This window comes from Salmo trutta, chromosome 4, assembly GCF_901001165.1.
Source record: "Salmo trutta chromosome 4, fSalTru1.1, whole genome shotgun sequence".
NCBI lineage: Eukaryota > Metazoa > Chordata > Actinopteri > Salmoniformes > Salmonidae > Salmo > Salmo trutta.
The window spans coordinates 30454754-30469300 of NC_042960.1; the positions used below are offsets into that span (position 1 = coordinate 30454754).

General features: G+C 42.1%; 1 protein-coding gene across 1 annotated transcript; it reads right to left on the bottom strand.

Moving 5' to 3' along the window:
• Nucleotides 1–2259: 2259 nt before the first annotated feature.
• LOC115192216 (uncharacterized) lies at nucleotides 2260–10901 on the bottom strand. Its single transcript, XM_029750461.1, has 3 exons — nucleotides 10115–10901; nucleotides 8959–9058; nucleotides 2260–3393 (listed from the first exon to the last, which is right to left on the bottom strand). The coding sequence occupies exons 1-3, from the start codon at nucleotides 10469–10471 to the stop codon at nucleotides 2555–2557; spliced, it is 1296 nt and encodes a 431-aa protein (XP_029606321.1). The 5' UTR covers nucleotides 10472–10901; the 3' UTR covers nucleotides 2260–2554.
• Between the last annotated feature and the right edge of the window lie 3646 nt (nucleotides 10902–14547).

A 14547-nucleotide genomic window follows, 5' to 3' on the forward strand; every position in this document is an offset into this window, starting at 1 on the left:
GCATAGTGAAGGATGCAGATCAGCTGCGGGTTCAAACAAACCCAAGTAGCGTCAAGCTTGGCGTACCATAAAGAACAATGTATGTTGCCTACCCAGCAAACCTGGAACATTCACAGAACATTAGCTAAGATTCCCATTCTAGTTCTAGTTAGGGTTTTTAGAACATACTGCCACAACAAAATGTGAGAGCAATGTTCTGGGAAGGTTCTTGCTACCTCAGGCGAATGTTTTATACAATCTATAATCATATAGACAACTGGATAGTATAATCATCAGCCCAACTGGATAGTTTTTGTGTTAGGAGAACATTTGCCGCAACATAATGAATGTTCAGGGAACCTTCATACAGTAGAACAAATTTTGGTTTGCTGGGTAGGTATTGCTGGCACCAGCCCCTCCCCATCTTGTCTCTGTCTGACTAAAGAAAGTGTGTGTGTGTGTGTGTGTGTCTGTCTGTCTGTCTGTCTGTCTGTCTGTCTGTCTGTCTGTCTGTCTGTCTGTCTGTCTGTCTGTCTGTCTGTCTGTCTGTCTGTCTGTGTGTGTGTGTGTGTGTGTGTGTCTGTGTCTGTGACTATTTATATTTTTGAAAAAAGGCATGGAATGATGCAATTTTTTGGTATTAATATATTTTATAACATTTATATAGAGCACTAGAAAAGTGTTGAACAGGTTTGGAGGTGTTTCTCTTTGGTTTCTAACATTCTCTCTCCATCTCTCTCTCTCTCTGAGAGCTGCAGGCCACCTGCCTCCCCATGTACTCCTTTCTTTGTTAGTTTTCTTTAGAATTAAAGGGATTTTTGAACACCACAGAGTTTATTTTGAAAGTGTTAGCCCAGAGAGGGAGGACAGGAGCAGGCAGTGTGGATACTGTGATTCGAAACATAAACGCTTTGGGCAACAGTTCAATCACTGAGCTACCTATTTTACATTTTCCTAAGAACTTTTACGTGTGAAAACAAAAATGAAATACAGAAATATCTCATTTACATAAGTATTCACACCCCTGAATCAATACTTTGTAGAAGCACCTTTGACGGCGATTACAGCTTTGAGTCGTCTTGGGTATGATGTCTGTATCAGCTTTGCACGTCTGGATTTGGAGATTTACTACCATTCTTCCTTCCAGATTTTCTCAAGCTTTGTTAAATTAGATGGGGAGGGTGGTAAATGGCTATCTTCAAGATTCTCAATGGGATTCAAGTCTGGGCTTTGGCTGGGCCACTCAAGGACTTTCACATTCTTGTTCTGAAGCCATTCCAGCGTTGCTTTGGCTGTATGCTTGGGATCATTGTCCGGTTTGAAAGTAAATCTTCGCCCCCCCAGTCTAAGGTTGTTTGCACTCTGAAGCAGGTTGTCTTCAAGGATTTGTATTTGGCCCCATTTATTGTTCCCTCTATCCATACCAGTCTCCCAGTCCCTGCCGCTGAAAAGCATCCCCATAGCATGATGCTGCCACCGCCATGCTTCACAGTAGGGATGGTGTTAAACGGATGATGAGCTGTGCCTGGTTTTCTCCAGACAATAGCACTTTGCATTCAGGCCAAATAGTTACATTTTCAGGCCAAATAGTCTCATCAGACCACAGAATCTTTTGCCTATGTCTTTCACGTGCCTTTTTGCAAACTCCAGGCGTGCTGTCCTATTTGTTTTATATCAGGAGTGGCTTCCGTCTGGCCACTCTCCCATAAAGCCCAGATTGGTTAAGTGCTGTAGAGACTGTTGTCCTTCTGGCAGGTTCTTCCATGTCAGCCAAGGAACTATGTAGTTCTGCCAGAGTGGTCAATGGGTTGTTGTTCATCACTGTGCTCTTGGAAACTTTCAACACTCTAGAAATTGTTTTACACTCTTCCCAGGTACTGTATATGCCTCATCACAATTCTATTTAGGAGATATATGGACAGTTCCTTTGACATCATAGTATAGTTTCTGCTCTGACATAGACTGTCAACTGTGGGACCTTAGACAGATGTGTTTCTTTCTAAATCATGTCCAAACAATTGAATTGGTCACAGGTGGACTCCAATGAAGTTGTAGTAACGTCTCAAGGATGATCAAAGGAAATTGGATGCACCTGAGCTCAATTTGGAGTGTCATAGCATGTGAATACTTATGTAAATTAGATATTTCTGTATTTGGTAAAACTAAACAAATCTGTTTGTTATTATGGGGTACTGGGTGAGAAAAAAAACAACAATTAAATCCATTTTGAATTCAGGCTGTAACACAACAAAATGTGAAAAAGTCCAGGGGTATGAACACTTTCTGAAGGCACTGTACATTATAGCTCAGAATTTTTATTATTTACTTCATACAACAGTCATTATTGCTCATCTTTATAAAGGGTGTCAATTATTTTGGATCCCACTGTATACATGTATCTTGTGCTCTAAAAGGACTATCTTACGATCCTTTGAAAAATGCTGAGCACATTTTTTTAACTAAATACTGAAATAGATTTGGGTATACTTATTTTCTTAAATACAGTATTTCACTAGCTATGCATTTTACAGTAACCAGTGTTGTTATAGAAAATGCACTTATGGACATGAGTTCCTCAGGCCCTCAGCAATGACTCCACTGAGAACGGTAATGGCCGCCTCACCACTGTGGGTTTCATTGAGTTGATCTGAGGCCTGTCATGATGCCTAATCCCACCTGCTGAGCAGTCCTTGGGTGTGAGGAAGTGAGGCTCTGAGAACCTGCTGGGTTTGTAGGGTTCTACCTCTCCCTGTAACATATGCTTTGGTTCAGAGGGAGAGTCAGAGTGTGTGATGGCTATTTTTGGCATGATGGCCGTTGGAACGGTTGGATCGTCTTTGACCCATTTTGGCACGGCCTTATCCTTGTCCAGATCAGCTGAGCCTTCAGAATAACTTCTCCCCCGCTGTTGGAGTTGTAGTAAGGGCACGAGTAACGGCTCTCGACAGCTCTCCCTCTGCCCGGAGCACTCCCAGCTCTCCAGTGCTCTCTCCCTGGCTTGCTCCATGTGTTCCATAACCCCAGAGTTAGAGTTACACTTTGACATGAACTGACCATAATTATAACCACTTTCTGCTGATCTGGCCTTGAGCTCTTCCTGGTAGCAGTGGAAGTCACACTCATACAGCACGGGGCCCGGTTTGTATTTGTACACAGGCACGTAGGTGGATGCCCCAGGGTCCTTGAGTGGGCAGCAGTGGTGGGGGGAGGCGGGCATCACTGCCAGGGCCGGGGGGAGAAGCAGGGTGAGACCTGATATGTCCTCCAGCTCTCTCTGTCTCAGCTCTCTCTCCAGCATCACACTCTCCAGCTCCTTATCAGCAAACGCCCTCCTCTTCCTCATCCTGGCACTGACAGAAGGGAAATGACGTCGCTTGGACCAGGGGCCGTCCTCCGCCACAGGGAGTTTGTACCCTATTGGGAAATGTACAACACTGATGTAATTTAGCTGTATAATGATTACCTGAGAACACATTCTGTTTAACTATAATAACTTAAATCTACAAAATAGTAAGTCAAACAATGAACACATTCATTTACCAACTTTATTTAGGTAAATGAAGTTGAAATTCATAAAGCCAAAGTAGATGCTCTAAACATAGCTGTGATGACATTACTGTAGTGTGTGTACATGTTCATGTGCTTACTCAGGGGAAAGTAGAGGTAACATGACCTCATCATTTTGTCTCCCAAACGCTCGCTGGTAAACACAGCTTGTAATTCCATAACCTCCATTTGCTTAATTGTAATTACCATAAATAAAATACAACCAGATCTAGTCCCTTTAGACGAAACAGGCAGTGTAATTACTGACTTATCCCGTGTGGTGTAGCCCACTGTCTGGTCTGAGACATGAGATGGGGTAATGAGCTAGATGCTAATGAAGCCACATCCTCTAATCTACAGTGCCTTCATAAAGTATTTACACCCCTTCACTTTTTTCACATTTTCTTGTGCTACAGCCTGAATTTAAAATGGATTAAATTTACTTCTTTTTTTTGTCACTGGCCTACACACAATACCCCATAATGCCAAAGTGGAATTATGTTTTTCGAAATGTCTACAAATTAATACATTTTTTAAGCTGGAGCCAATAAGTATTCAACCCCTTAGTTATTGCAAGCCTAAAGTTCAGGAGTAAAAATGTGCTTAACAAGTCACATAATAAATAGCATGGCCTTACTCTGTATTTTATATATATTGTAATGAAACAGGCAGGGAGCAGGTCTCGAACCCTCGACCTTCAAGCCCGAAGTCCGGCGCGCTATCGACTGTGCCGCAAAAGCATGCTCAAGCGGCAGAGTCGATTTCCGCGCTTATAAACCCAGGGTCGTTACAATATTTTTAAATCTGGTGTTTCTATGTCAGATGGTGTTGTTGTATTTCAGTCCTTAGTGATGTATTGTATATAACTAAGGGATTAACGCCTCCGTTCTGTACATTACCTTGGAAATAATAGACAATACATCGGAGCGAGACGGAGTCGAGTTTCTTTTTTCAAGGTAATGTACAGAACGGAGGCTTTTATCCCACTTATACCACAGTTGACAAAGAAAACAACGATAAGCACATATTTACCTGTAGAAATGACATTTTGTTTATTGATATTTTCATTAAAAAAAAAACGAATTCATACTTTCTCATCTTTTGGTTGCTAGAGAAAACGACCCAGTCATACGTTCGATTAGTTCGATATTTATGGACGCGACCCAGTCGTTCGTTCTTTATGTTCCGTTGCCATGCTCGCTGGCAACATTCTTATCCCCTGCTTGCTAGCTAACCAGCTAGCTACGGCTAACACATTCACGACTTCTGCCACCAGAATAACAGCAAATTAGCTGTTTTATATTCAGATTAATTTGGATACATCCATAACAATGAGCTGATAATGCCTGATTTTGCTTGGCATAGCTAGAAAAGTTTTCCTTCTTGTCAGGACACTTGTCAATACTGACTGTTAATTACGAGGAGATTGCATTGCATATCAAACACTAGGCAAGAAAATAGCTAAATAGTTTGTTGCTAGCAAAACTGCCAATATGAAAACCAAATTCAAAAATCAGTTGCTGAAAACAGCTGGTAAAACTAGAAACGTGGGAGGATTTGACAGCTTTAGCGGTGGAGGGGACAGGAGAAATTCATGTTCATCACTCACCACGTTAGGTCATCAGATGCTCAAAAAAAAATATGTCTCTGCAAAAACAAATCTTTGCTAGCTAGCTAAATTCATTCCTCATTGGACCTGCGTTTACAATGTATCCAATGTCCATTTGTGTAGTTGTTGGTTTAGCTTTCTGTAACTTTGCAGCAAGTACGGTCTGCATGTGTAGGCGTATATTATTGTGTCCTGATATCTTTTCCAACTGTCCCATTATCGGGTTTTAATGTCCATTCTAGAATGCCTTTCTAGCCAATCAGAAACGAATAATCAACAATGCTGTGGTATACAGTGTAATATTGGGATGCAAACTCAACACATAATGTTGGTACAGGTGTCTTCTTTTGTTTAAACCCATAACCATGTGTGTGAGGTGTATACTTTTGTTTCAAAACAGATTTGTTTAAGACTACCAAGAAACACTCTGTGAACCTGATTTAGCCCACTGCAGTAAAACGTTACATGATTTTTGAATGACTACCTCATCTCTGTACCCCACACATACAATTATCTGTAAGGCCTCTCGGTCGAACAGTGAATTTAAAACACAGATTCAACCACAAAGACCAGGGAGGTTTTCCAATGCCTCGCAAAGAAGGGTACCTTCTTGGTTAAAAAAATACAAATAAAAGACATTGAATATTCCTTTTGAGCATGACGTTATTAATTACACTTTAGATGGAGTATCGATACACCCAGTCACTACAAAAAAATACAGGCATCCTTCCAAACTCCATAGAGGAAGGAACCCGCTCAGGGATTTCACACAAAATCCCGGTGTGGAAAGGACTTAGACTTACCTAGAAAGACTCACAGCTGTAATCGATGCCAAAGGGGATTTTAACATGTATTGACCCAACTGTGCTATTTTGTTTGTTTTGTCGCATTGTTTGTAACTCATAAGTCTGTCGCGAAGGATATACTGCTTTGTCGAGACAAGACCCAAATCCCTGTCATCTGCATGAAGAAAAGACAGAGAAAAAGGGGGATGAGGGCGGGTGCCTTGTAAGAATTTGCAGACGAGTAGGTAAACCACCACTACCCTCTGTATTATTGGTCAACATGCAATTGGTAAACACACTAGACGATCTACGATTAACACTATCCTACCAACGGTACATAAACAACTGCAATATCTTATGTTTCACCAAGACGTGGCTAAACGACGACACGGATAATATAAAGCTGGCTGACTTCTCCGTGCAATGGCAGGACAGAGCAGCTATGTCTCAGAAGACTAGGGGCGGGGTGGGTGTCGATTTGTCAATAACTACTGGTGTGCGATGTCTAATATTAAAGAAGTCTCGAGGTATTGCTCGCCTGAGGTAGAATACCAAGAGAGTTCTCATCTATATTATTCGTAGCCATCTATTTACCACCACAAACCAATGCTGGCACTAAGAACGCACTCAAAGAGCTGTATAAGCAAACAAGAAAATGCTCATCCAAATGTGTCGCTCCAACTGGCCGGGGACTTTAATGCAGGCAAACTTAAATCCATTTTACCTAATATCTACCAGCATGCCACATGCAACCAGAGGAGAAAAAAAACTCTAGACCACCTTTACACCACACACAGAGACTCATACAAAGCTCTCCCTCACCCTCCATTTGACAAATCTGACCATAATTCTGTCCTCCTGATTCCTGCTTACAAGCAAAAACTAAAGCAGGAAGCACCAGTGACTCGCTCAATACGGAAGTGGTCAGATGACACGGATGCTACGCTGCAGGACTGTTTTGCTAGCACAGGCTGGAATATGTTCCGGGATTCATCCAATGCCATTGAGGAGTATACCACCTCAGTCACCGGCTTCATCAATAAGTGCATAGACGACGTCGCCCCCACAGTGACTGTACGTACATATCCCAACCAGAAGTCATGGATTATAGGCAACATCCCCACCGAGCTAAAGGCAAGAGCTGCCGCTTCCAAGGAGTGGGACACTAATCCGGACGCGTATAAGAAATTACGCTATGCCCTCAGACAAACCATCAAACAGGCAAAGCGTCAATACAGGACTAAGATTGAATCCTACTAAACTGGATCTGACGCTCGTCGGATGTGGCAGGGCTTGAAAACTATTATGGACTATAAAGGGAAACCCAGCCACGAGCTACCCAGTGACGCGAGCCTACCAGATGAGCTGAATGCCTGTTATGCTCGCTTCGAGGCAAGCAACACTGAAACATGCATGAGAGCACCACCTGTTCCGGACAACTGTGTGATCACGCTCTCCATAGCCGATGTTGTGCCAGATGGATTACCAGGACGTGCACTCAAAGCATGCGCGGACCAACTGGCAAGTGTCTTCAATTACATTTTCAACCTCTCCCTGACCGAGTCTGTAATACCTACATGTTTCAAACAGACCACCATAGTCCTTGTGCCCAAGAAAGTGGAGGTAATCTTCCTAAATGATTACCGCCCCATAGCACTCACATCGGTAGCCATGAAGTGCTTTGAAAGGCTGGTCATGGCTCACGTCAACACCATCATGCCGGAAACCTTAGACCCACTCCAATTCGCATACCGCCCAAACAGATCCACAGATGACGCAATCTCAATCGCACTCCACACTGCCCTTTCCCACCTGGACAAAAGGAACACCTATGTGAGCATGCTGTTCACCATAGTACCCACAAAGCTCATCACTAAACTAAGGACCCTGTGACTAAACACCTCCCTCTGCAACTGGATCCTGGACTTCCTGACGGGCCGCCCTCAGTTTGAAGAGAGTTTGAAGTTCCTTGGTGTCCACATCACCAACGAACTATCATGGTCCAAACACACCAAGACAGTAGAGGGCACAACAACACCTTTTCCCCCTCAGGAGACTGAAAAGATTTGGCATTGGTCCCCAGATCCTCAAAAAGTTATACAGTTGCATCATCGAGAGCATCCTGACCGGTTGCATCACCGCCTGGTATGGCAACTGCTCGGAATCTGACCCTAAGGTGCTACAGAGGGTAGTGCGTACGACCCAGTACATCCCTGGGGCCAAGCTTCCTGACATGCAGGACCTACGTACTAGGTGGTGTCAGAGGAAGGCCCAAAAAATTGTCAAAGACTCCAGTCACCCAAGTCAAAGACTGTTCTCTCTGCTACCGCACTGTAAGCAATACTGTAGCGCCAAGTCTAGGAATAAAAGGCTCCTTAATAGCTTCTACCCCCAAGCCATAAGACTGCTGAACAATTAATCAAATGGCCACCTGGACTATTTACATTGACCCCCCCCCCCCCGCCCCCTTTGTTTTTACACCGCTGCTACTAGCTTTTTATTATCTATGCATAGTCACTTTACAAATTACCTCGACTAACCTGTACCCCCACATATTTACTCGGTACCGGTACCCGCTGTATATAGCCTCGTTATTGTTATGTAATTTTCTTGTTACTTTTTGATGTAATTTTTTTAACTTTCGTTTATTTAGTAACATTTTTCTTAACTCTACTTCTTGAACTGCTTTGTTGGTTAAGGGATTGTAAGTAAGCATTTCACGGTAAGGTCTATACCTATTGTTATTGGTGCATTGTGACAAATAACATTTGATTTGGTTTGAGGTTGAATACTTACCTCATCAAGATATATTAGTGTTTTATTTTTTTATATTTTTTACAAATGTTTATACATTTTGTTCCACTTTGACGTTACAGAGTATTTTGTATAGATTGTTGAGAAAAAAAATAACTATTAAATCCATTTTAGACCCACTTTGTAATTCAAGGGGTGTGAATACTTTCTGAAGGCACTGTATAGGATAGACTACTGTTAGCTAGGGTGCTTCAGTAGGTGATCTGGTCTATCACTGATACCTACCCTCTAGGACACTCTTTGCTAAGATGCTAGGTGCTCTGGTGTAGCGCTGATAAGCGGTGCGACGGAATGGTGCGCCTGCTCCCCTGATCACTTTCTTACCCTGCAAAGGAACGGGGTACAAGTAACATACATTAAAATATATTTACATAATATTCAAGTCAGGGCTTTGGCTGAGCCATTGAAAATCTGTGAGAAGACTTGAAGATTGCTGGTCACCGACGCTCCTCATCTAACTTTTAACAGATCTTGAGGAAAATCTGCAAGGAACAATGGGAGAAAATCCACAAATCCATCTGCAAAGCTGATACAGACATACCCAAGACGACTCAAAACTTTAATCACCGCCAAAGGTGCTTCTACAAAGTATGGACCCAGGGCTGTGAAAAATTATGTACATTTAATATTTCTTTCATTTGCAATATATATTTTTTAAATCTAAAAACAGTATTTTACTTTGTCATTGTGGGGTATTGTTTGTAGATAGATGAGAAAAAAAAGATTCAATCCACTTTGACATTACAGAGTATTTTGGTGTAGATCGTTGAAAAAAATGTCTGTTAAATCCATTTTAGTCCCACTTTGTAACACAACAAAATATGGAATAAGTCAAAGGGTTTGAATACTTTCTGAAAGCACTGTATGCATTAACCCCATGGCGAAATGACTTAAGGCAATATATCTTAAAAACACTAGAGCAGTAAATACAGGCAGGTACTGTACATGGTAGGCGTACGGTCATAGCCATAGCCATGTGATATATTATAGGCTAGTTTGTTACAGAATAATAAGATGATAGTTTCCCTGGTGTAAAGCCTATAATTCATACGACAAAATGCTGTGTAAACAAATTCGTTTTATGAGTGGAATAACTGAATTTAAATAACATGTTAATAACATTAACTATCCAGAAATGTAAAGCAAAAACAGCCTATGGTTTTTATGTCAAAGTGAACAATATAGTTTTTTGTTTTCATTATCACTAAAGGAAAAGAGCAATGCATATTCATTTGCTTATCCATATGTGTTATTTCATAGTTATTCATTTCGCTGGTCCTACTCACAGGGGTACAGCATTTTGGCCTAGATTATATAATAATGATCTTTCTTCAATTCTATCCCACCAGTAAAATACGGATGTCCCTGCCGCATGGCTCACCTCTGTCGCCTGTTGTCTCCGCAAGGCGACTTGCGCAGCCATCACCCGCTGCCGCTCCACCACGAGCATACAGTTTGTGCACTGGCAGTCACGCCAGCGACAGAAGCGCTTGTGGCCTTTGAGACAAGACACGACGCCGTGGTTCCGACAGCGGGCGCATTTGGGGCTGCGGGTCATTTTGCGCTGTGTCGCTGTCTGCTCCGCGGCCACCTTCGCTCCATTCTCCGCGTCGCCGTGCCGCCCCTCGGGCAGGCATCCGTCAAGACTCTCAACATCAATCTCCTCACCCAATTCGAGTTTCAGCGCATTAAGTCTGGTCTTCTCTAGCTGTAGGCCTCTTTCCAATTGAGTGGACATCTATGAGAAATGGCTTCCACGCTGTTGCAGTGTGTTGCAGTGCTGTATTTCCCACTTTACAAGTTGTTAACGTTGTCGAAGCGCACCGTTTCGTTTGGCTGTGACGGCACACATAGCCTAAATTCCTCTGAGCAGGGAGACTTTTGAAACGTGAAGCTCTCCGCTGTTCTCTGACGTTTGACAGAGTTGTTTCCGAGAACAGAGGCGAGTTGACACTGTTGGGCTCCTGGCTGGTGAGACAGCTACTGTGGTAGGATATCTTTGCTCACACCACAGCCCGTAGCCTACTTGCCCTACCTACCTTCAGACAGCAGACCACACCACATTTTATTGGGCTTCCCAACTTTGCGAATCTCCATACATCTTCAACGTCATCAATTTGACATTTAATCCAGGTTAACCCCTACTGTCCACAGAGCACGCGCACTTGACAGTAAACACTACTCGTTGGATAAATTAAGGTATTTCCCAATTTAGTTGATTTTAGTCTTCCCTATATCAAATTGATTATGTACTAATTTCAACAACAAAAAATATGAGTGATTTGTATGTCCAAACATTCCAAAACAAATATGGAATATTACATCATTTTCATAATGAAGGAATAACGACACCCCTTTATCCAGTTAGTGACACACCACGTAAACACTAAAATGATCTGTAAATTAAACATAGTGTAATACATTACTTTTGACACAGGTGAGCTGGGAAGGGCAGTTAAACTGTTTTCACACCAAGGTGAGTTTAGACATGACAGAGAAACGAGGCACAATGTAGATGTTAATTACACACGGCATGCGCCTCAGTGGGCTCGAGCAGAGCTCTACTTGCAGAGTATGGTGTCACCATAGAGCTGAGGGGAAAGTGAAACGAATTATATTTTCTCATTTACAGCATCTGCCAGTTATCTTTACTCCCTCAGTCATAACTGCTCTTGAATTATTCAGGTTTTTGCATTAATGGAGTTAAGAATATTCAGAATGTTTCTTTTAATTCCTCTTCATAAAAATTAATCACTTTACTGAGGCCAAGGATTCTACTTATTGTAGAATATGTTTTGCAATAATATAGACATCAGTATTCAATGACTACCCAGTAAGCAAAATGAAAATAAAAATGTTCTGGTCATTGATGAAGTAAGCATTATATCACAATAATATTTTTTTAACCCATGTAATATCACAAAGAGGAGCCAACTGAAGATTGCAACATTGAGTATTTCTTATTGCACCCATATGTCACATGCACTTATGTTAGCTTTTTCAAAAGTTTTAAAATGGCAGCGATGATATTCAAACTCTGACATACATACAGAATAAACCAACAGACCATTTCAACTTCAATAACTTTCTAAGTAGCGGTTACAGAAATGTTTTTATGTTGTTATGACTGATATGTTATTGTTTAGCTACCTTAGTAGCTAAATGGCGCACAATTGGCCCAGAGCCGTCCGGGTTAGGGGAGGGTTTGGCTGGCAGGGATGTCCTTGTCCCATCGCGCACTAGCGACTCCTGTGGAAGGGCCGTGCGCAGTGCACGCTGACACGGTCGCCAGGTGTGCGGTGTTTCCTCCGACACATTGGTTAAGTGGGCATTGTGTCAAGAAGCAGTGCGGCTTGGTTGGGTTGTTAATTGGAGGACGCACGGCTCTCGACCTTCGCCTCTCCCGAGTCGGTACGGGAGTTGCAGCGATGAGACAAGACTGTAACTACCAATTGGACACCACAAATTTGGGGAGGCAAAGGGGTAAAAAATAATAATAATTCAGTAGAGTACATTAAAGTAAAGGAGGGTAAAATACAGTACATTATACTCTACTGTATTGACCTATACTTTACTTTACTTTACTTTACTCTACTGTACTCTGTTGTGCTCTACTATATTGTGCTGTATTTTACTGTACTGTACTATACTTTACTTTTGTTCACTGTACTGTAATGTACTGTACTCTACTGTGTTGTACTATACTGTGCTGTCCAAACTTGTGAAACATAGATATCTATGTTTGGGCGAAATCAATGCCAGTCCGGACCAAATCTGAACTAATTATAGACATCTATACTTGGGCCAAATATACGCCAGTCTGGACCGGACCAAATCTGAACCAAACATAGACGTCTATGATTGGTTCAGATTTGGTACGGACCTGACCAAAAATAAATGTACGTGGAAGTTGTTCAAATCAATGTCGGTTTTGGCTGCACCAAAACAAAGAAAAACAAAGAGCGGATGAAAGTTTATTGTCATGGATCTTGCTCCGGAGGCAGAACTGAGCGATTTCTGCTAGATGGTCCAGCTGAATCGTAAAAATGTATGAATACATACATTTGGTTTTTGGTTATAATTTAAGGTTAGGGTTAGGCATTAGGGTTAGCAGTGTGGTTAAGATTAGGGTTAGGTTTAAAATCAGATTTTATGACTTTGTGGCTGTGCCAGCTAGTGACAACTCTGCAGTGCTGCCTCCAGGGCAAGATTCATGACAATAAATGCCAACCTGCAAAAAAAGACGTCCGGACAGGACCAAAAAAAGACATCCAAGAGATGTCAGAGTCGGCCTGTGCTTAGTGAGTAAAGCATATTATTTCTAGGCTTTTCCTTGCTGAACTTTTGTATTTAATATTGCAGTTATGTTAATCTATTATACTTACATAGGCTATACCTCTTTGCTGCAGTTAAAATCATGGCCAGTCAAGAGTTGCCTATATGTTACTTATGAGCACACCAGCAACAGCGCCACCCTGTATTTAACTACACTGAACCAAAATATAAACGCAACATGTAAAGTGTTGGTCCCATGTTTCATGAGTTGAAATAAAAGGTCCCAGAAATGTTCCATACGCACAAAAGGCTTGTTTCTCTCAAATTTTGAGCACACATTTGTTTACATCGCTGTTAGTGAGCATTTCTCTTTTGCCAAGATAATCCATTCACCTGACCGGTGTGGCATATCGAGAAGCTGATTAAACAGCATGATCATTACACAGGTGCACATTGTGCTGGGGACAATAAAAGGCCACTCTAAAATGTGCAGTTTTATCACACAACAAAATGCCACAGATGTCTCATGTTTTGAGGGAGTGTGCAATTGGCATGCTGACTGCAGGAATGTTCACCAGAGCTGTTGGCAGATAATTTAATGTTCATTTCTCGACCATAAACCACCTCCAACTTCGTTTTAGAGAATTTGGCAGTATGTCCAACCGGCCTCACAACCGCAGACAACATGTATGGCGTTGTGTGGGCGAGCAGTTTGCTGATGTCAGCGTTGTGAACAGAGTGCCCCATGGTGGCGGTGGGGTTATAGTATTTGCAGGCATAAGCTACTGATAACGAACACAATTGCATTTTATCGATGGCAATTTCATTGCACAGAGATACCGCTACGAGATCCTGAGGCCCATTGTTGTGCCATTCATCCACCGCCATCACCTCATGTTTCAGCATAAAAATGCACAGCCCCATGTACACAATTCCTGGAAGCTGAACATCTCCCAATTCTTCCTGGGCCTACATACTTACCAGACATATCACCTATTGAGCATGTTTGGGATGCTCTGGATTGACGTGTACAACAGCATGTTCCAGTTCCCGCCAATATCCAGCAATTTCACACAGCCATTGAACAGGAGTAGGACAACATTCCACAGGCCACAATCAACAACCTGATCAACTCTATGCAAAGGAGATGTGTCACACTGCATGAGGCAAATAGTGGTCACACCAGATACTGACTGGTTTTCTGATCCACACACCTACCTTTATTAAGGTATCTGTGACCAACATATGCATATCTACATTCCCAGTCATGTGAAATCCATAGACTAGGGCACTTTTTTTTACCTTTATTTAACTAGGCAAGTCAGTTAAGAACAAATTCTTATTTTCAATGACAGCCTGTTCACAGGCAGAATGACAGATTTGTACCTTGTCAGCTCAGGGATTTGAACTTGCAACCTTTCAGTTACTAGTCCAAAGCTCTAACCACTAGGCTACCCTGCCGCCCCAATGAATTTATTTGAATTGACTGATTTCCTTATATGAACTGTAACTCAGTAAAATCTTTGATGTTGTTGCATG

Excerpts from the sequence above, each read along its gene's own strand:
- LOC115192216 (XM_029750461.1), bottom strand. The coding sequence starts at position 10,471 with ATGTCCACTCAATTGGAAAGAGGCCTACAGCTAGAGAAGACCAGACTT. Across the intron at positions 9,059-10,114 it reads GGAGACAACAGGCGACAGAG|GGTAAGAAAGTGATCAGGGG; the intron begins GTGAGCCATGCG and ends GTTCCTTTGCAG. Across the intron at positions 3,394-8,958 it reads AGCAAAGAGTGTCCTAGAGG|GGTACAAACTCCCTGTGGCG; the intron begins GTAGGTATCAGT and ends ATTTCCCAATAG.